Source organism: Acomys russatus, chromosome 25, assembly GCF_903995435.1.
Source record: "Acomys russatus chromosome 25, mAcoRus1.1, whole genome shotgun sequence".
NCBI classification, from domain to species: domain Eukaryota; kingdom Metazoa; phylum Chordata; class Mammalia; order Rodentia; family Muridae; genus Acomys; species Acomys russatus.
This window is the reverse complement of record NC_067161.1, coordinates 41532582-41553281: the sequence shown is the minus strand read 5'-3', so window position 1 is coordinate 41553281 and position 20700 is coordinate 41532582. Positions and strand designations below refer to the sequence as shown.

General features: G+C 47.5%; 1 protein-coding gene across 1 annotated transcript in view; it reads left to right on the top strand.

Moving 5' to 3' along the window:
• Nucleotides 1–16608, top strand: part of Top3a (DNA topoisomerase III alpha) — a 38440-nt gene extending 21832 nt beyond the window's left edge. Inside the window, exons 10-19 of the mRNA XM_051167681.1 lie at nt 672–754; nt 1936–2143; nt 3501–3686; nt 3812–3941; nt 6980–7093; nt 7196–7361; nt 9816–9959; nt 11501–11623; nt 12854–13539; nt 16105–16608. Of these exons, the coding sequence (XP_051023638.1) occupies nt 672–754; nt 1936–2143; nt 3501–3686; nt 3812–3941; nt 6980–7093; nt 7196–7361; nt 9816–9959; nt 11501–11623; nt 12854–13539; nt 16105–16283 (2019 nt within the window). The 3' untranslated portion in view covers nt 16284–16608. The remainder of the gene's footprint in view (nt 1–671; nt 755–1935; nt 2144–3500; nt 3687–3811; nt 3942–6979; nt 7094–7195; nt 7362–9815; nt 9960–11500; nt 11624–12853; nt 13540–16104) is intronic.
• Nucleotides 16609–20700: the final 4092 nt, after the last annotated feature.

Sequence of the window (20700 nt, the reverse complement as noted above, 5' to 3'; positions counted from 1 at the left end):
TAGGAAGCCAGAGTGATAGATGCTGGTGATCATGGCATTTGGAAGGTAGAGGCAGGAAAATCGTGAGTTCAAGGACAACTTGGACTATATAAGGCCCTGTCTCAAACCAAAGAGAAACATTTTTTATTTTGTATTTTTGTAGTTTTTTGAGACAGGCTTTTACTATATGACCCTGGCTGGTCTGGAACTCAAGTGGACGAGACTAACCTAGATCTTACAGAGATCTTCCTGTCTCTGTCTCCCAAGCACTATTGTGCTCATGCTTATGTTTTTGTTTTGGCTGTTTGGTTTTTGATTATTTGTTTGGTTTTGTTCGCATTAAAATTACATTTTAAATCCCAGCACTTGGGAGGCAGAGGCAGGTGGGTCGCTGTGAGTTCGAGGCCAGCCTGGTCTACAAAGCGAGTCCAGGACAGTCAAGACTATACAGAGAGACCCTGTCTCGAAAAACAAAACAAAAACAAACAAACAAAAAATTACATTTTAAACCAAAGCCCCACTAGTTGGGATCCGCCTGGCTGATGGAGACCCAGGAACTGTCCCTTGGGCAGTCTCCCCCTCTTGGCATGACAGCTGTAGCTGAAGTGACAGGGCCAGACTCGCCTGAAGGTTAATTAGGTTCTTGTGTTGCACTTTGACACAGAAGCCACATCTTCTGTCTCTGTTGACAGGAGCTTGAGAAGCTGGCTTCTCGGAAACTGAGAATCAATGCCAAGGAGACCATGAGGATTGCGGAGAAGCTGTATACACACGGGTAAGGAGAGGAGCTCACAGGGCAACGAAGTCACCTCCCTGCCCTGCATGCTAGGAGTTCACTGTAACCCAGGGCCCTGCACACAGTAGGTAAACTGAGTCCTCCTCTTGACCCCTCAAGCAATTCTCCTGGGTCCTGCCGAGTGTCAGCCAGCAGGCAGCACCTTTAAGGGTTGTTTGCCTGTCAGGATCTTCATATCTCTGTGGCCAGTGAGTGCCCTAGCAGTGAAGTGTCCTTCCTGTCCACTTACCACTGTGTGAGAACGTGACAGGTGGGCTGTTCAAATTGAGATGGGTTGTAAGTATAACACGGAGTAGATTTTAAAGATGTATATGAAAATAAGACATGAAATGTTCAATTTTTTTCTTTTTCTTTTCTTTTCTTTTTTTTTTTTTTTTTTTTAAATTTGTTGAGACACGGTTTCTCTGTGTCCCTGGCTGTCCTGGAACTCACTCTGTAGGCTGGCCTCAAACTCACAGAGATCCGCCTGCCTCTGCCTCCTGAGTGCTGGGATTAAAGGCGTGCGCCACCACCACCTGCCTCCTTCTTTCTTTTGTTGACACTAAGAATTAAACATTAAGAACTGAAGAGAGAGGGAGAGAGAGATAGCGCGTGTGTGCGAGAGCGCAACTGGGGCTTGAGAGCGCTGCAGTTAAGTCCATTGGGGCTCACAGCACACAGACTCTGTCAGACTGATTGGAAATAGGGGCCAGTGACATGCCCTGGGCACAGAACTTCACTCTCAGCCCTTATCCTACAATGTGCTTCTTTCTATCTTTCTTTCTCTCTCTTTCTTTCTTCTTTTGTTTTTTGTTTTTTTTTTTTTTTTTCCCCAGACAGGGTTCTCTGTAGCCTTGGCTTTCCTGGACTCACTCTGTAGACCAGGCTGGCTTGGAATTCACAGTGATCCGCTTGCCTCTGCCTCCTGAGTGCTGGGATTAAAGGCGTGCGCCACCACGCCCGGCTGCTTCTGCCTTCTGTCTGTAGGTTCCCAGAATGCCTTAGCAGGAAAGCGCTGCTCTAACCCTTAGGGCCCAGCTCCAACTGCCATGGTGTCTCCACTTAGGTGGTTTACACTCACATTGGCAGTGTCAGGTGCATGAGTGGATGACTACAACTTCCAGTGGTTACAAACCAACGAAAAAGCCTAACGATGTCCTTTTGGGGTACCTTTCTCTTAGGTACATCAGCTACCCACGAACAGAAACAAACATCTTCCCCAAAGACTTAAACCTCTTTGCATTGGTGGAACAGCAGACTGTGGATCCACACTGGGGAGCTTTTGCTCAGAACATTCTAGAGCGAGGTGGCCCCACTCCACGAAATGGGAGCAAATCTGATCAAGCTCATCCTCCCATTCACCCCACTAAATACACCAGCAGCTTGCAGGTTGGTTTCTCTGAGGGTGAGTCCTGCTGGAGCACAGAGCAGTGCAGGGTGGGCGGGAAGACCAGACCTTGCTCTCTAGGCTCTAGTTTTTAGAAACAGTGATACCAAATGTCTTTCATTTCAAGAGGGGAGTCAAGGAAGCCTTTGGTGAATCTGTTTCTATGTTTTAAATTTTCCAACCTTTATGTTAAGAGAAAGTCTCAGTATGTAGGCCAGGCTCGCCTCAAACTCAGAGGTCCACCTGTCACTGCTTCCCAAGTGCCGGATCAAAGGTGTGCACCACACACTCAGCCTTAGTTGTTCTTTTTTGTTTGGTTGGTTGGTTGGTTGGTTTTGTTTTTTTTTTTTTTTTTTTTTTTCCGAGACAGGGTTTCTCTGTGTAGCCCTGGCTGTCCTGGACTCACTTTGTAGACCAGGCTGTCCTCGAACTCACAGCGATCCGCCTGCCTCTGCCTCCCGAGTGCTGAGCCTTAGTTGTTCTTATGACAAGCTAGTCATTGTGAGGGAGGGGCACACATGCTGCAGCACGCGTGTGCGAGTCAGCAGTCATTCAGAGGAAGTCCCTGGAGACCTACACACATAACTGGATTTCTGTGCATAGTATATCTTTCCTGGTTATAAATGATAGCAGTGGGCTGGGGCATGGAATGAGTAATGAATCCTCAGCAGGGGAGTTGTTAGGTATGTATGTGACTGTTTCATGGGCCCTTTAGTAGGGTGAGCCTCATTAAGTCCTGTTTACAGGTAATTCAAGGTTACCCCCAAGAACTCACTGCACACATGAAGTTAGCCCACAGCTGTCGTGTACAGTGTTACCTGGCTCTATTTAGAAAGTCTCTTGCTTATCTCTTGTGCTTTTACCTCATTTCTGTTTGCATGAGGCTCATATCAAAGAATTTTTTGCTTACTTTTCCCTGGTCAGAGTTGTGAATTTTGCATTGTGGCACACACCATTAACTCTGACACTTGGGAGGCAGAGGCAGGTGGACTTCTGTGAGTTCTATTACAGCTCTGTAATAATATATTAATATATATATTAATATTATTATTAATTAATTAATATATAATATAATATATAATATAATAATTAATTAATATATTATTAATATTATATTAATATATATATATATATGCGTGTGCCACCACGCCCGGCAATAAGACTTATCTTAAACAAACCCAAAAACCCACAAGAGAGCAGCTTTCCAGCTCACATTGTTGCAGAGCTTGAGGAGCCGTGTATTCTGTTCTCTGCAGACGCCGGCTCGCAGTGGCGTACACCAAGGTGGAACTCCACTGGTACTGTGCTCCTTGAAACATGCTATTTTGAAAGGATTCTCACCCTCTTTCGATTCTTCAGGGAGATGACCGGCGACTGTACGAGTTCATCGTTCGCCATTTCCTGGCTTGCTGCTCTCAGGATGCTCAGGGGCAAGAGACTACTGTGGAGATTGACATCGCTCAGGAACGCTTTGTAGCTCATGGCCTCATAATTGTAGCCCGTAACTACCTGGATGTGTATCCGTATGATCACTGGAGTGACAAGGTGATGGGAAGGTGGGCCCACCCGGGGGAGGGGCAGCCCTTGTGCTCCAGCCTGTGCTTCTTGATGGAGCAGGGCTGATGAGCGTGGTGACGAAATGATCTGAAGCTGTACCTGCTCCCCTGCAGCTCCTCCCTGTCTATGAGCAAGGCTTCTGCTTTCAGCCCAGCACTGTGGAGATGGTGGATGGGGAGACCAGCCCACCTCAACTGCTTACCGAGGCTGACCTCATCGCCCTCATGGAGAAGCATGGTATCGGTCAGTACCTTGTGTGGGGAGCTCATGGCTCTTGGGCATTTATAGGCCAGGCATGACCTCCTCGCGGGGAAGGCATTATATTCCATATGTATGTATGTATGTATACATATATACACACAGATAGATAGATGATTTTTTTGTTATTTTTTAAGATTTTATTTCAGGTACGAGTGCTCTATCTGCATGTACACCTGCATGCCAGAAGAGGGCAGTAGAGAGTACAGATGGTTGTGAGCCACTGTGTGGTTGCTGGGAATTAACTCAGGACATCTGGAAGAGAGGAGCCATCTCTCCAGCCCCGCTTCTTCTATATTTTAAGGGAAGAGCCTGTAGTGTAGTTAAGTGGCAGACCACTTGCCTACTTTACATGAGTCCCTGTGATTCCATCCCAAACCCAGACTCAAAAAAGAAAAGAAGCCAGATGGTGGTGGTGGTGCACACCTTTAACCCCACATCTTGGGAGCAGAGGCAGGGAGATCTCTATGAGGCCAGGGTGGCCTACAGAGTGAGTTCCAGGACATCCAGGGGTACATAAAGAAACCCTGTCTCAGAAAAAGAAAAGAGAAGCCGGGCATGGTGGCGCACATCTTTAATCCCAGCACTCAGGAGACAGAGGCAGGTGGATCTCAGTGAGTTCGAGTCCAGCCTGGGCTACAAAGTAAGTCCAGAACAGCCAAGGCTAACACAGAAGACCCTGTCTCAAAAACCAAAAAAAAAAAAAAAAAAAAAAAAAAAGGAAGGAAGGAAGGAAAAAAAAATAATTGAAGTCAAACCTGCAAAGGTTAAGAATTTACCTAAGCGTGTGGGGGTGGGAGGAGGGTGGCTGGAGAGATGGCTCTGTGGTTAGGAGCACTGGCTGTTCTTCCAGAGGATGCCAGTTCAATTCCCAGCATCCACATGGTAGCTCACAACTGTCTATAACTCCAGTTTCAGAAGCTCCGACACCCTCACACAGATACACACGCAAGTAAACACCAATGCACAGGGAATAAACATAAAATAAAATTTAAAAAAAACAAAAGAGATTTTTAAAAAATTAAAAAAGAACTTACCTAAGGTCACTAAATACATACTTTTTGTTGTTGTTGTTTTTCCGAGACAGGGTTTCTCCGTATAGCCTTAGCTGTCCTGAACTTGCTTTATAGACCAGGCTGGTCTTGAACTCACAGTGATCCACCTGCCTCTGCCTCCTAAGTGCTGGGATTAAAGGTGTACACCACCACCACCCGGCTACATACATTTTAATATCCAGTTCAGATAACTCCACGGGTAATGTGCTTTTTAAATTTTTTTTTAGGGGGGCTGGAGAGATGGCTCAGCGGTTAAGAGCACTGCTCTTCCAAAGGACCCTGGTTCAATTCCCAGCACCCACATGGCAGTTCACAACTGGCTGTAACTCCAGGATCTGACACCCTTACACCAATGCACATAAATTAAAATTGAATAAAATACTTTTAAAAAATTATTTTTAGGGGACTGGAGAGATGTCTCAGTGGTTAAGAGCACTGGCTGCTCTTCCAGGGGTCCTGAGTTCAATTCCCAGCAACCTCATAGTGGCTCACAACCATCTGTAATGGAATCTGATTCCCTCTTCTGGTGTATACAAAACCAGAGCATTCATATACATAAAACAAATAAATAACTCATTAAAAAAAAGAGAGAGAGAGCATTAGCTGCTCTTCCGGAGGTCATGAGTTCAATTCCCAGCAACCACATGGTGGCTCACAACCATCTATAGTGAGATCTGGTGCCCTCCTCTGGTGTGCAGGTGTATATGTAGTCAGAATACTATATACATAGTAAATAAATTTGTTTTTACAGTGTCAGGGGTAGAAACCGGAGTCTTGTGCAAACTAGGCAAGCACTCCGAATGCTGAGCCTGGGGGCCCGCCCGTCTAGTGCTGTTGATGACAACACTGCACCCTGTTTGTAGTGATGGGGATGTTTGTATGACTCCAGGCCTTTCCCTGGGATCTTCATTTTGATTCAGAACAAGTAACTCAAGAGCTGAGGCAGGAAGTGTGAAAGTTTCAAGGCCAGACTAGCAGCCCAGGAAGCCCCTGTCCCAACACAAAGTTTGCACGGCTGGGAACCTAGCTAGTGTGGTAACATAAGCCTGTAAACCCAGCACTTAGGAGGGAAAAGTAAGGCAGGAAGATCAGGAATTCAAGGTCATCCTTGTATACATAACAAGACCCTGCCTCAGGCACAGTAAAAAGTACAATTCCAGGGGCTGGAGAGATGGCTTAGCAGTTAAGAGAGCTTCCTGCCCTTGCAAGTTCCTGGTTCCCACGTTAGCTTGCTTACAACCGTCTGTGACTCCAGCTGCAGGGACCTAACGTCCCCTTCATGGGCACACACGTACACTCACATGCGCAGACCCACGCAGAGATGTAAACCTAAAAGTGAGCCAGCTCTGGTGTAGTATTTCACTGTGATTTTGGTTTGTATCTTCCTAGCAGCACAGCTACATTTAAAAGGTCTGTCGGGCCACAGCGTAAAATAGATTTGCATAGAGGTGGACAAAGTGAGCAATACTGGAGAAATGCAGTTATTACATATATAAACAGTAATAGTAATAAATAATAATAAGAAATACATAGGTGCAGTGGGCCACTCAGCCACAGTCTAACACGGGGAAAAGAGAGGGATTTAAATGAATTGCAAGGCTGGGATTGACAGTTCTGATGAGCCCTCAGGTGTTAGCAGGGCCCAGAGTAATGGTGGCCTCTGAGATTGCTAGCAAAGCTCAGATGTGAGTAAGAAAGATCTTACTTTATAAACTGCCCAGGCAAAAGAAGTATCCATGGTAAGTGAGGTACCCACAGGCTGTTCTGGTGCTGCTGTCTCTATTACGTGAGAATAATGGGGAGAGGAGATGGGCATGGTGCAAATACCTGCAATTCCAGCAGTTGGGAAGTAGAGGAGAATTCAGTGTTCAAGGACAGCCTTGGCTACATAGCCAGTTCAAGGACAGCTGGGGCTCTACTAGACGATGGTGATGATGACGACGATGATGATGAAGAAATGGTTTCTAGGTACTGATGCAACTCATGCAGAACACATCGAGACCATCAAAGCCCGGATGTATGTGGGACTCACCTCAGACAAGCGGTTCCTCCCTGGGCATCTGGGCATGGGACTTGTGGAAGGTAAAGCACAAGAAAGATGGCATTGGACAGTGGGGAAGCCAAGGTGTCCCGAGTTCCTGATGTTGTCACTTAGAAGCTCACAGCTCTACTCTTTCCCTGCAGGTTATGATTCCATGGGCTATGAGATGTCCAAGCCTGACCTCCGTGCCGAGCTGGAAGCTGATCTCAAGCTGATCTGTGAGGGCAAGAAGGATAAGTTTCAGGTGCTAAGGCAGCAAGTGCAGAAATACAAGCAGGTCTTCATTGAAGCAGTGGCAAAGGCAAAGAAGTGAGTGCCAGACCCTGCTCCCCTGTCCAAGGGGTCCTGTAGCTCCCAGCCGTGCCATGACACTTTTCACAGCAGACTGGAGTGCCTGGGGAGGCTCAGCAGGGGGAAGTTAAATGGGCCCTCCCAGTTCTCAGTCACCAGTCACCCCGGAAGGGGCCCAGCTACACAGGCACTGTGCCATGGATTTCCCCTCTGGGTTCGGTTTATTCCCTTCTAGAGAAACTGAGCTTTAGAAGTGCCACTCTCTGCCTTTACATCAGCTAATCCAGGAGCTAGTACGGAACCTAGTCACTCTCTAGAGCATCTGGAGGTGGCCAGTTAGTGAACAAAGTATGTGTTTTGTTAGAAATAATATGTTTTCACTGGGCATGGTGGCTCACGCCTTTAATCACAGCACTTGGGAGGCAGAGGCTGTGAGTTCGAGGCCAGTGTGGTCTATAAAGCAAGTCCAGGACAGCCAAGGCTACACAGAGAGACCCTGTCTTGAAAAACCAAAAAAAAAAAGAAAAAGAAATAATATGTTTTCAAGCCAAGGATGGTGGCTGCTGCATATCATCCTAGCACTTGGGTGGCTGAGGCAGGAGGATTGCTGTGAGTTCAAGGATATCTTAGGTTACAAAATGAGACTCAGTCTCCGAAAAAAAGAAAAAAAGGAAAAGAAAAATAATCTTTTCTAACCCTGATGCTGTGATTCATTAGCATAGAAACATATTTAGTTTGATTTCCTGGCATACTTGAACTCTCTAGAGTGATGATATCTTTGTTTGCCAGTCTCCTGGCTGATGGATAGCCCTGTTGAGCCACAGGCTAGGATTAGTTCCCAGGAGAAGCTTCCATAAGGCTAGGAGGCAGTACTCTCAACTACTCTATGGTGGTACTGAAGTTTAATTGGTCACCAGTGGCTCACGGTTTACCAGGTGTGCCTCAGTATTGAAGACATCATAAAAACTGGCCTAAGCTTTCAAGTAGCTGAGTGCACGGAGACCCCTGGGAAGTGGTACACCAGAGAAGGCCTAGCAACACAGTCTTGCTTGTGCGCCTTGCCCTTGCATCTCTCCTGCCTGGCTCTCTGAGTTATGTGAGCCATGCAGCCAATCAGACAGCAGAAAGACAGCTCACATCCTGAAATCTGTAGCTAGTGTCTGAAAGAGGAACAGACTTGGTCACTGAGCTGTCAGTCTTCTGGGTCTCACTCACTCCAGGTGGTGGCAGGACTGATTTGAATTAAGTACCCAGCTAGTATTCACTGGATGACTTCTTGGTGTCTAGGGGCAATATTCTATAAGACTATTTATAGGGATGGCAGGAAATGTTAGTTTGGAGTTTTTTCTTTTATGTGTGTGTGTGTGTTATGTACTGTGAGTGTGAGTACATACATGCTAAGGCAAATGTATGTAAGCCAGAGGACAATTTTTAGAAGACGTTCTCTGCTCCCACTGTGGTGTTCCAAGGATCAAACTCAGGTCACCAGGTTTGCACATTTACCCACTGAACCTTTGTGCCAACCCCAGTTTGCTTTTTTTTGGGGGGGGGGTTTCGAGACAGGGTTTCTCTGTGTAGCCTTGGCCATCCTGGACTCACTTTGTAGACCAGGCTGGCCTCGAACTCACAGCGATCCACCTGCCTCTGCCTCCCGAGTGCTGGGATTAAAGGCGTGTGCCACCACGCCCGGCAGTTTGCTTTTTTTGTTTGTTTGTTTGTTTGTTTGTTTTTTAAGATTTATTTATTTATTATTATGTATACAATGTTCTGCTTGCATATACACCTGCACACCAGAAGAGGGCATCATATTTCATTATAAATGGTTGTGAGCCACCATGTGGTTTCTGGGAATTGAACTCAGGACCTTTGGAAGAGCAGGCAGTGCTCTTAACCTCTGAGCCATCTCTCCAGCCCCTGTTTGTTTGTTTTTCAAGACAGGGTTTCTCTATGAAGCCTTAACTGACCTGAACTAGCTTTGTAGACCAGGCTGGCTTCGAACTCACAGAGATCTGCCTGCCTGAGTGCTGGAATTACAGGCATGAGCCACCACGCCTGGCCCAGTTTGCTTTATTTATTTTATTTTTTTTTTAAGACAAGGTCTCTCTGTGTAGCCCTGGCTGTCCTTTACTCACTTTGTAGATAGGCTGGCCTCAAACTCACAGAGATCTGCCTGCCTCTGCCTCCCAAGTGTTGGGATTAAAGATGTGTGCACCAGTTTGTGTTTTCTAATCCTTGAAACTACCCTATGACAGGAATATTCATTGCTGAATTTGTACTGTTTGTGTCTGCCTAGAGCTGGCATCACACTAGGAACCTGGAGCCAGGAGCAGTGGGGTAGAGAGTGGGCTTGTGCTTTCTGTGTGGCCTGTGGCTCCCTGAGCAATGTTTCCAGTCTCATGTGTATTATGGAGACCTAAGAGTGCTTTAACAGCCTTTTGAATGAAATGGCTTGTGTATCTGCTTTTCCTTCAGATTGGATGAGGCCTTGTCTCAGTACTTAGGAGAAAGGACAGAGGTGTCCCAGCAAGAAGAGATCTACCCAGCCATGCCAGAGCCTGTTCGGAAGTGCCCACAGTGCAACAGGGATATGGTCCTCAAGACCAAGAAGAGTGGTGGGTCAGTACCTGGCTTCCGTCTACTCACCCAGTGTATACTGGGCTGACCAGACAGCTCTGAAAGGGCCTGTCAGTGCAGGCCCACATCATTAATTAGAAGCAGGCCTGCTATTGGCAGACACTGGGCAAGGTGATAGAACTGGTAGCACCCGGCTACTGAGTGCTACAGGAATTTATATTCCATGGGGTGATGGTGGCTCAGCAGTTAGGAGCACTGGATGCTCTTATAAAGGACCAAAGTTTGGTTCCCAGCACCCACAAGCATCTCACACCCATCCATAACTCTAGTTCCAAGGAATCCGATGCCGTCTTCTGACCTCAGAGGCCACCAGGCACATGAGATGCTTTCCCCCTCCCTAAGGGCCATATCTACTTCACAACACTGCATTATAGGTGGGATTTAAAACAACAAAACAAAACAGTTGTTTTATGTGTGTATGACTTGTCTGTATGCACCACAAGCATGCAGGTGCCTGCAGGATCCAGGAGGTTTGGATCTCCTAGAACTAGAGTTCTCCTAGAGTTACAAATGGTTGTAAGCTGTCCATTAGAGTACTGGGAACCAGCCCTGGGTCCTCTGCAAGAATGGGTAGTGTTGTTAACCTTGCAGCCATCCTCTAGCCCTGGGGATTTTTGTTGTTGTTTGTCTATTTTCATTTTTGTTATTTGAATTATAGGAGTAGAACCCATGGTCTCATATACTTGGAAGCTTTCTACTACCTACTCCCAACCCAGAATAGGTTTCTGTCTTGTTTGTTTTGTCCTTGAGCTAGGGTCTTGCCTATGTAGCCTAAGCTAACCTTGAGCTCTGAATCCTCCTGCCTCAGCAGCCCATGTGCCTGAAATCTATTCATACATTACCATGGGCTGAGAGTGACTATTGTTAAAGGGACAAAACAGACATACAATTCTGTGTGTGCACAGGGCACATCCTACATGGCTTTACCTTGGTGGTATTTTGTTTGTTTTGCTTCTGAAACAGGGTCTCATTCACTCTGTAGCCCAAGGTAACCTGAAACCCATATGTAGCTCAGGCCTCCTTCACACTTGCTAAATCCTCCTCAGCTTCCCAAGTGCTGGGGTATGTTGGAGAAACACCACACACAGGTGGTACCTAAGTAAAGTCAGCAAGGGTTGTATTTCCCCCCCTTGAGACAGGGTTTCTCTGTGTAGCCCTGGCTGTCCTAGAACTCGCTCTGTAGACCAGGCTGGCCTCAAACTCACAGAGAGCTGCCTGCCTCTGCCTCTGGAGTGCTGGATTACAGGGGTGCACTAGCACCACTTAAGCTTGTTCTCAGTGTGGCATCCAAGCAGGGTTTTCTTAGGGTGGATGTGGTGTCACACACCTTTAATCCCAGCACTCAGGAGGCAGAGGTGCGCATCTATGATCAGGCTGACTTGGTCTATGTAGCACATTCCAGGACAGCCAGGGCTACACAGCGAGACTCAGAAAACCAAGAAAAGTAGAAGCTTCCTGGCAGGTGGATGTAAAGAGTGTGCCTTCCATATTCCTGGATTTGACCTGTCCACTCTGCTCTCCAGGTTCTACCTTAGCTGCACGGGCTTTCCAGAATGTCGGTCAGCTGTGTGGTTTCCTGACTCGGTGCTGGAGGCCAGCAGGGACAGCAGTGTGTGTTCCATGTGTCAGCCATCCCCTGTGTACAGGTGAGCTGCATGTCTCTGGGGCATGTACTGCAGAACTCGTCACTGTCCTCATTGAAACCCAGGCCAGAGTGACTAGGGCAGTGATTCTCACCCTATGGGTCACGACCCCATTGGCTTCTATTTACATCACAATTTATAACAGTAGCAAAATTACAGTTATGAAGTAGCAGTGAAAATAATGTTATGGGTCGGGCGTGGTGGCGCACGCCTTTAATCCCAGCACTCGGGAGGCAGAGGCAGGCGGGTCGCTGTGAGTTCGAGGCCAGCCTGGTCTACAAAGTGAGTCCAGGATGGCCAAGGCTACACAGAGAAACCGTCTTAAAAAACCAAAAAAAAAAAAAAATGTTATGGTTGGGGGTCCCCACAGTATGAGGCCTGTATTAAAGGCCGCAGCAGAAGGTTGAGAACCGCTGCTCTAGGGAACGTTGTTCTCAGCTTGCACTCTGAGCAGCAGCGCCAGCCCCTGGCTGGTCTAATTGTGCTGTGCTCTGTGGGAGTCACCAGGGCCTGTCTGCCTCTGCCTCCCAAGTGCTGGGATTACAGATGTGCGCTACCACGCCCAGCTTGGCACATGTTTGTTTATTTATTTATTTATTTATTTATTTATTTTTGGTTTTTCGAGACAGGGTTTCTCTGTGTAGTTTTGACTGTCCTGGACTCATTTGTAGACCAGGCTGGCCTCGAACTCACAAAGATCCACCTGCCTCTGCCTCCCGAGTGCTGGGATTAAAGGCGTACGCCACCACTGCCCAGCAGCACATTTATTTCTTATTAACACATTTTTAAAATGACTTATAGGACAAAATACTTACTTTCCAAAGCAGATATACAGCACTGCTGAAGAGAATAATACTGCTTTTCATTTAGGCAAGAAGGGATGTGTTTCAATCTCTGTCCCACACTCCACTGAACCATCACAGGGTTCATCATTTCTGGAAAACTCTCATTGTACACACAGGGAAGCACAAGAGTAGATTAGAGGCATCCTTACCCATCTTGACTTCCTAACCTTGGAGAGCCCCAGAGCCTTCAGGGGCCAAAGGTGTAGAGAAGTAGAACTTTCCAGGGGTGCCTATATTTGGGTGGTGATTAGAGGCTGAGAGTCTATCTGTACACTTCCTCCAGCTCTGTACTCTGGATGGGCTTCCTGGGTCAGTGGGGAGGCTGTGGCTGGCCACCGCAGTGTACCAGGGCAAAGAGTAACATCTTCCCTCCTCTCGGCCTCACTAGGTTGAAGTTGAAGTTTAAGCGTGGTAGCCTTCCTCCAACTATGCCTCTGGAGTTTGTCGGCTGCATAGGTGGATGTGATGAGACTTTGAAGGAAATCTTAGGCCTGCGGTTTTCACAGGCCACCCCAAGAGCTAGCCAGCCCTCTGGCCACCTACAGTCCAGCCAGGCCCTCAACAGGATGGACAGCAGTCAGCCTAGCCTGTCTCAACCACTGGCTAACAGACATACTGGACCTTCAAAGGCAATGGCCCAAGCCTTACTACCACACAGTGCTGCTGGTGAAAACAACTCTGTGACCTGCAACTGTGGCCAGGAGGCTGTGCTGCTCACTGTCCGCAAGCAGGGCCCCAACCAGGGCCGGCACTTCTATAAGTGCAGTGGTGGCGGTTGCAACTTTTTCCTGTGGGCTGACAGCAGCCAGCCCACAGGAGGAGGGGCCCACACCTCTGCATCAACTCCAGGCAACTCCATGGAAGGCCCATCAGGCATAAGCAGCCACATGGATGGGTTTGGCGGCCTTGGCGATGACAGTGGTGGAAGTACATCCTGCCTGTGCGGGCAGCCTGCTGTCACACGGACTGTGCAGAAGGATGGACCCAACAAAGGACGCCAGTTCCACACCTGTTCCAAGCCACGAGAGCAGCAGTGTGGCTTCTTTCAGTGGGTGGATGAGAACATGGCCCCAGGTGAGGCAGTAGGACAGCAGGTCACCGCATAGGTTTTCACCATGGCTACTGTTGCAGAGAGCAGTGAGAAGGAGGGAAGGCAGATCAGAGGAGTGTGAGGTCAGCAGGGCATTGCTTTGGCTGTTTGCTCCTTGTGTAGTAAGGTATGAACCACAGGGTCGTGGGTTCACATTAAAGAGTAGCTACTGTGAGGTTGGGGATTTAGCTCAGTGGTAGAGCGATTGCCTAGCAAGGGCAAGACCCTGGGTTCGGTCCTCAGCTCTGGGGGGAAAAAAACCAAGGTAGCCAGGCATGGTGGCGCACGCCTTTAATCCCAGCACTCGGTAGGCAGAGGCAGGTGGATCACTGTGAGTTTGAGGCCAGCCTGGTCTACAAAGCAAGTCTAAGACAGCCAGGCCTACACAGAGAAACCTTGTCTTGAAAAACAAAAACAAAACAAAAGGAGTAGCTACTGTGCCCAGCACTGTGACAAAATTCTCCATCAGGCATCTTTTTTTTTTTTTTTTTTTTTTAAATTTGGTGTTCAGCCTCCATGTATGTAACATGTCAGATTGCCTGAAACTGGAATTACAGACAGTTGTGAACTGCCATATCATAGGTGCTAAGATTTGAACCTGGATCCTTTGGAAGAACAGCCAGTGCTCTTAACTGCTGAGCCATATCTCCAGCCCCCAGGCACCTTTAATCTGCATTAGATCACAGTTTTCCAAACGAGGTGACGATCAGGCCAGTGAAGGTCTTCTTTATTTGGTGTCACAGTGACAGAGCCTCCCCTGCAGATTGTCACCCTTGCTAGGTCATTGACATCAGCCTCATTTTACCTGAGGGCACCCTGGCTATGACAGTGTGTAGAAATCTGCCCAGATCTACCCAGCCTTGCCACCGTCTCGGGAACGAGCGCTACAAGGACTGCACCCAGACATTGGATCACATGGGTCCATGCCACTGCGGTGCACAGCAGCACACACACCGCCTTATCTAACCCAAGGCTAACCAGCAGTTACACAGTTAAGCAGGGCTTTCCGGTCTCAGTTGTATACCTTCATACAGCGGCCTGAGCCTTTTGGCCTCAGTCTTCTCAGCAACAAGATACTACCACAAATTTCATAGGACTTCTGTTTCATAAAGAAAGGAGCCAAGTTAATCTCAGCCTGATTTTTGTTTGTTCGTTTGTTTATGGGGTGCTGGCTGGGGTGCACATTTTGAGGGATGTTATGTATATAGCCCAGGCTGGCTTTAAACTTGCAACACTTTTGCCTCAACTTCCTGAGTACCAGAGTAACAGGCATGTTCCCTCATGGCTGACTTCATGTGATTCTTGTATTTATGCCTCCAGATGCAAGAAGTACCAGAAGGCTTGGTCAACAACACAGGGCTGCAGGCACCACTCAGTGCATCCTTTGCTGTGCCAATAATTGAAATAACTGCAAAGCCCTTGGCCTTGTACACACTTAAGACTTTCTAGGGTCGGGCTGGAGAGATGGCTCAGTGGTTAAGAGCACCGCCTATTCTCACAAAGGTCCTGAGTTCAGACCCCAGCAGCCACATGGTGGCTTCCAACCATCTGTAATGTGATCTGATGCCCTCTTCCGGCCTGCAGTTGTACATGCAGGTAGAACACTGTATACATAATAATAAATCAATAAATCTTTAAAAAAAAAAAGACTTTCTAGGGTCACCAGAAGTGACATAGGACCTCCAAGCCAGACGACGAGTTGACTTCAGTGACAGGGCAGCCAGCACTGAGGCCTGTTTATAGACTCGAAGGTTCCAGTGCTCAGGGTTCCTTGCAGGCCAGGTAAAGTGAGGAGCTGGCTAGTGATCAGACTCCCCATCTGCTACTGTGTGCTTGGGGTTTCTGCTCTGTAGGAAGGGGTATAGAAAATTACACGACTGCCTCCTCATCAGGACAGTGTCTCTAAGAACTTGGGATTTTTAGAATAAGAAAGCTAGGCTGAGGTAGGCGGATCGCTGTGAGTTCGAGGCCAGCCTGGTCTACAAAGTGAGTCCAGGACAGCCAAGGCTACACAGAGAAACCCTGTCTCGAAAAACCAAAAAAAAAAAGAAAGAAAGCTAGGCTGGAGAGATGACGTAAAGGTTAAGAACACTTGCTGCTCTCCCAGAGGGCCTGAGTTTGATAGATAGCAACCAACCACCTGTAACCCCAGCTCCAGGGAGTCCAATGTCTCCTTCTGCAGACACCTGCACTCATATAAGCTGACATACACATAAGTAGAAATAAAATAATTTAAAAAGAAAAAGCAAGCAGGTAACAGGTGGTATGTACACCATGCCCTTGACATAGAGCTGGCCTTCATCAAGTAGAGGGAGTCTGACCCATGGGTTCACTTATCTTGTAAAAGTTGCTACTTCTACCCAACATAGCAAGTTTTGACTTTGGTTTGTTTTCGAGACATGACCTGTTGTAGCCCAAGCTGGCCTTGAACTAGCTCTACCCTTCAGATACCAGGGCTATAGATATATACCACACCTGGCATTGGACCTGTTTCTTGCTCCTCGATGGTTTCAATTGTGAATTCATCTTTTTCCTGTCTCTCCCCACAGGGAGTCTCGCAGCCCCACCATGGCCAGGAGGCAGAGGAAAAGTCCAGAGACCAGAGGCTACAAGCAAAAGACTAAGAGCTGGTTCCTTAGATGCAGGGCCTACAACAAAAAAGCCTCGGAAATGTAGCCTTTGCCACCAGCCTGGACACACCCGGCCCTTTTGTCCTCAGAACAGATGAGGGCAGGCAAAGTGAAGGGAGTTGCCTAAACCAGGAAATTGGGACCAGGTGGCCATCCACTGTCCTGGAAACCTAGGGAGGTGCTGGGTTTTAGAGCGGGCCTTCCTTTATTGAGGGGTACAAAGATCAGATGTTTCTGGAGAATCTGGCTCCCTCTGCTGGATGCCACTCCTATGTCTGTGGCTCAGGAGTGCCTCTAGCTGCTGCATTGTGAAAAGTGAGATGTCCTGTCAGCTTATAAGCAGGAACTGACCTTGGATGACCATTGAGGCCCTGACTGTGGCTGCCAAGTGAGAAAGAAGCAGGTAGTGCTGCCAGCCATTGGGGGCTCTGGGCAGCTATTTGAGACCTGGCTCTCCTGTGTACCCACACAAGTTTCCACTCCTGCTCCATCAAGGACACCGGAGCTCATGTGCCTTAATAAAAAGTCCATCCACTTTTTCAGGTAGCATGCCGTCTGGGGATGCCAGCAACAGCCAATGAAGGCCAAACAGGCTCCTTCCTGGGACTCCCCGCACCAGCTCAGTGTCCTGCTGCCCCTTGCAGCTGACAGAACCCGGGGGACTGACCTTCCTTCTTACTTTGCAGAGAAGGCCATGCACTTTATTTGCCCTTATAAACTTCTAGAAGAGCTGAGCTAGCGTTGTCTTACAGTTGAGAAGTGAAATGTGAGTTGCTCCCTGAGTTACTAGTTTGTGAAGCAGCTGGGGTTTTTTTCAGGTCAGACCAGTAGCCTTTGCTTAGAGGCTCTCAGCTTTGCTGGCAGCAGAGTTTCAGCAGTGACTGCTTCCACCATTGTGCAGTGCGTACCATTTGCAGCCTGCATGTAGGGTCTGACCCTGGTCTGCCACTCACCTGCGGGGCTTACCTGTTTGATCCCTTCACATAAAAGAACCTTACGTACTTTCTATGCCTAGTTTCTTTCCCTTAACATAGTGTTCACAGGATTTGAGACTGTGCTGTAACTCATGACTCCATTGTTTTGTTTTGACACAAGGTATTACTGCATAGCCATGGCTGTCCTGGAACTTGCTTTGGACACCAGGCTGACCTTGAACTCACCAAGATCCACCTGCCTCTCTGTCTCCTGATTGCTGGGATTAAAGAGGTGTGTGTCACCATGCCTGGCTTCCTTTCATTTATTTATTTGAAAGATTTGCCCAAGGTCTTTCTTGCTGCTTGGGGTTTTTTTTGTGTTTTGTTTTTTGTTTTGTTTTGTTTTTTTCCGAGACAGGGTTTCTCTGGGTAGCCCTGACTACCCTGGAACTCACTCTGTAGACCAGGTGTTAAACTCAGAGATCTACCTGCCTATGCCTCCAAGTGCTGGGATTAAAGGTGTGCACCACCATTGCCCAGCTGGTGTGTGTGTGTGTGTGTGTGTCTGTCTGTCTGTCTGTCTGTCTGTCTGTCTGTAGCAATGGAATGTTAACATTTTTAGCTAAATTTAAATATTTATAATGTTTGCACCATTTTAGTCTAACAGCAACATGTGAGGTTACCGTTTTTCCATACTCTTGTTCTTTTCCCCCTTTGTCTTAGAGCTGTGCAAGTATGTATAAAGTCATATGATCTTGAACCCCTCACCCTCCTGCCTTAGCCTCCCAGTTGCTAGTTTCAGGCATGCGCCATTACACCTAGCTCTGCTGACGATGATTTGGGGTACTGCCACAGTTCCCTTGAGGCAGGATGGGAAGAGGTATGTCTGGCTTGTGGGCCCTGCTAATGGAGTTGGAAATTTTCAGACAGCACCGATAAAACCAAAATTGCCTGTGGAGACAAAGTGTATACCCAAAGACACGCAAGGCAGTAAGTAGTCTTGCTTTCACTCAGGGCCAGGGCAATGTGTCCCGAGTCTCTAGGATGGCCTGTTCTCCAGACCTCAACAGCACCCTCATAAGCCTTCCTTAAAACTCCCAGCTTTTGGCAGGAGGTGGTGGCTCACACTTTTAATCCCAGCACTTGGGAGGCTGAGGCAAGCAGATCTCTGAGTTCAAGGCCAGCCTGATCTACAGAGTAAGTTCCAGGACAGCCAGGGCTACACACGGAAGCCCTGTATCGAAAAAGCAAGCAAGCAAACAAACAAACCAAAACAAACAAAAAAACTCCCAGCTTTTTCCTTCAATCACAGATTAATTTATAGACCTGAATATAATCCAAGAGACAAAAGGGGGTACTTTGTTAATTTGTATGTCTTCCTTGTGCAGGGCCCATGCTAATCTTTATGTTTAGTGTATCTGCTGCTAAAATGAGCACCTAAGCTATACTCTGGGCAGTGTCAGAAGTAGGGACGGACATTTCTTAGCAGGTTTAGAGATGTAATTTCAGAGCCAACATGATCCTGTGTATACACCCACACTCATCCTGTCCAGGGGTATTCATAGGTCTGATCCCTCTTGGCTCCTTCCTTCGGTACCTTTCTGCTTTTATTTTCCTGTAGAGGAATTTTAATTCAGAACATGGGTGCTCTGAAAAGAGATCACATCCAAAGACCTAGGTCTGTGTGATCCTGCTTGAATACAAACATGCCTTTAATCCAGGAGACAGAGGCAAGCAGATCTAAATTCAAGGCCAGCCTGTATAGAGCAGGTTTCAGGTAAAGAAAAGCTTAGGTCCAGGCGTGGTGTACATGCCTTTAATCCAAAACGATGAAGGTAAAGATAGTTTGTAGAAGGAAGCACCCATGTTTGAAAGTGATGTCTACTTGAGTGGCAGAAAAGGTGATGAATCAGAGAAGACTTGTCAGAATAGGATACGCACAGCTCTCATGGGAACAGAGGAAAGGGAAGCTACTTAAGGGAGCAGCACAGAATGAAAACAGGAGGCAGTTCTTCTAGGACAGAGACAGGTTGCAGAGAGAGAACTCAGGTGAAGACTGAAGGCGCCAGAGAAGGAGAAGGAGCCAGGAGATTAGAGCCTATTGCTGCAGTTAGTTGGAGACCAAGCAGAATAATTCAGGGGTCTAAAGAGAAGCCAGGCTGAATAAGTCAGCTGTGAGAGGCGTTTGAGCCAGAACAGCTGAGTTGAACCAGCCAGCCAGAGTACAGTAGGAACAAGAAAGGGTGAGCTTATTAAGCAGTAAGTCTCAGAGGCTGAAAACATTCTAGGCCTAGGCTAGACTGTATGGAGACTAGAAGCTTCCAGGACTAGGTGTGGGTTAGCAGACAGGCAGTAAGCCTCTGAGGCAGCAATTGAAACAGGCGAATTGACCCTTTCACATTTTCTTCTTTCTTTTTGGTTTTTCAAGACCAGGTTTCTCTGTGTAGCCTTGGCTGTCCTGGACTCACTTTGTGGACCAGGATGGCCTCGAACTCTGACTGCTGGAATTAAAGGTGTGCACCATCATGCTCGGCTACCTTCCCACTTTTAAATAAGTTCAACTTTGATTTACAGTTGGCTTTCCCTGAAAGTAATTTGTCAAAGCCACTGTCCAAGAGCAACTTGGGGAGGAAAGAGTTTATTTCATCTCACAGCTCCTTCCATCATGACGGGAAGGCGGCGGGCACTGAAACAGAGACCGTGGAGGGAGGCTGCTTACTGGCTTCCTCAGTTTTGTTTTCAGACAACCATCTGCCCAGGGTTGGCACTGCCAACAGTGGACTGAGCCCTTCCCTGTCAATTATTAACCAAGAAAATGTCTCAGACCTGCCTATAAGCCAGTCTGATGGAGACATATTCTCCATTGAGGTTCCTTTATCCCAGGTGACCCTACCTGTGCCAACTTGGCAAAAGCAAAACAACAAAAAAACCTAACCAGTGGTCATTAGTCCCATTTTGCTTGGGTAGAAATCTCAAAAAACAACTCTAATGGCAACTGCCAAATGTGACTATCCTAGGACAATGACAATCTGACAGACAAATCATGTCAGGCTGAATGCCTGCTAGTCCCTAATTCATTTTGTGATGGTGGATAGGCCCTCTGCTGCTGAGCTCAGTTGCCTTTAATTTGTGCAGATGACTGAAGTGAGGACCTCATTCTAAGTGTAGGCCCTGCTCCTGAGCTATGCCCTACCCTCCTGCCCATTTGTGCTAACAGTTTCTTCTGAGCATGACAGTCATGGACCAAACCTTCAACACGAGCCTTTTTTAAAAAGTACGCTTCATAGTTATACCATAAAGTTCACAGGTTCAGAACCCTAAGTACCCTGGAGATCTTTTTTTTTCCAAGGCAGGGTTTCTCTGTGTAGCCATGGCTGTCCTGGAACTCTTTTCAGACCAGGCTGGCCTCAAACTCACAGAATGCCTCTGCCTCCAGAATGCTGGGATTACAGGCATGCCACCATGCCGGGCTTTTTTTTTTTTTTTTTTCTTTCCCCCTTAGTTTTTCAAGACAGGTAGCCAATTCACAGCAATCTGCCTGCCTCTGCCTCCTGAGTGCTGGAATTAAAGGGCGTGTGCCACCACGCCTGGCCAAGATTTT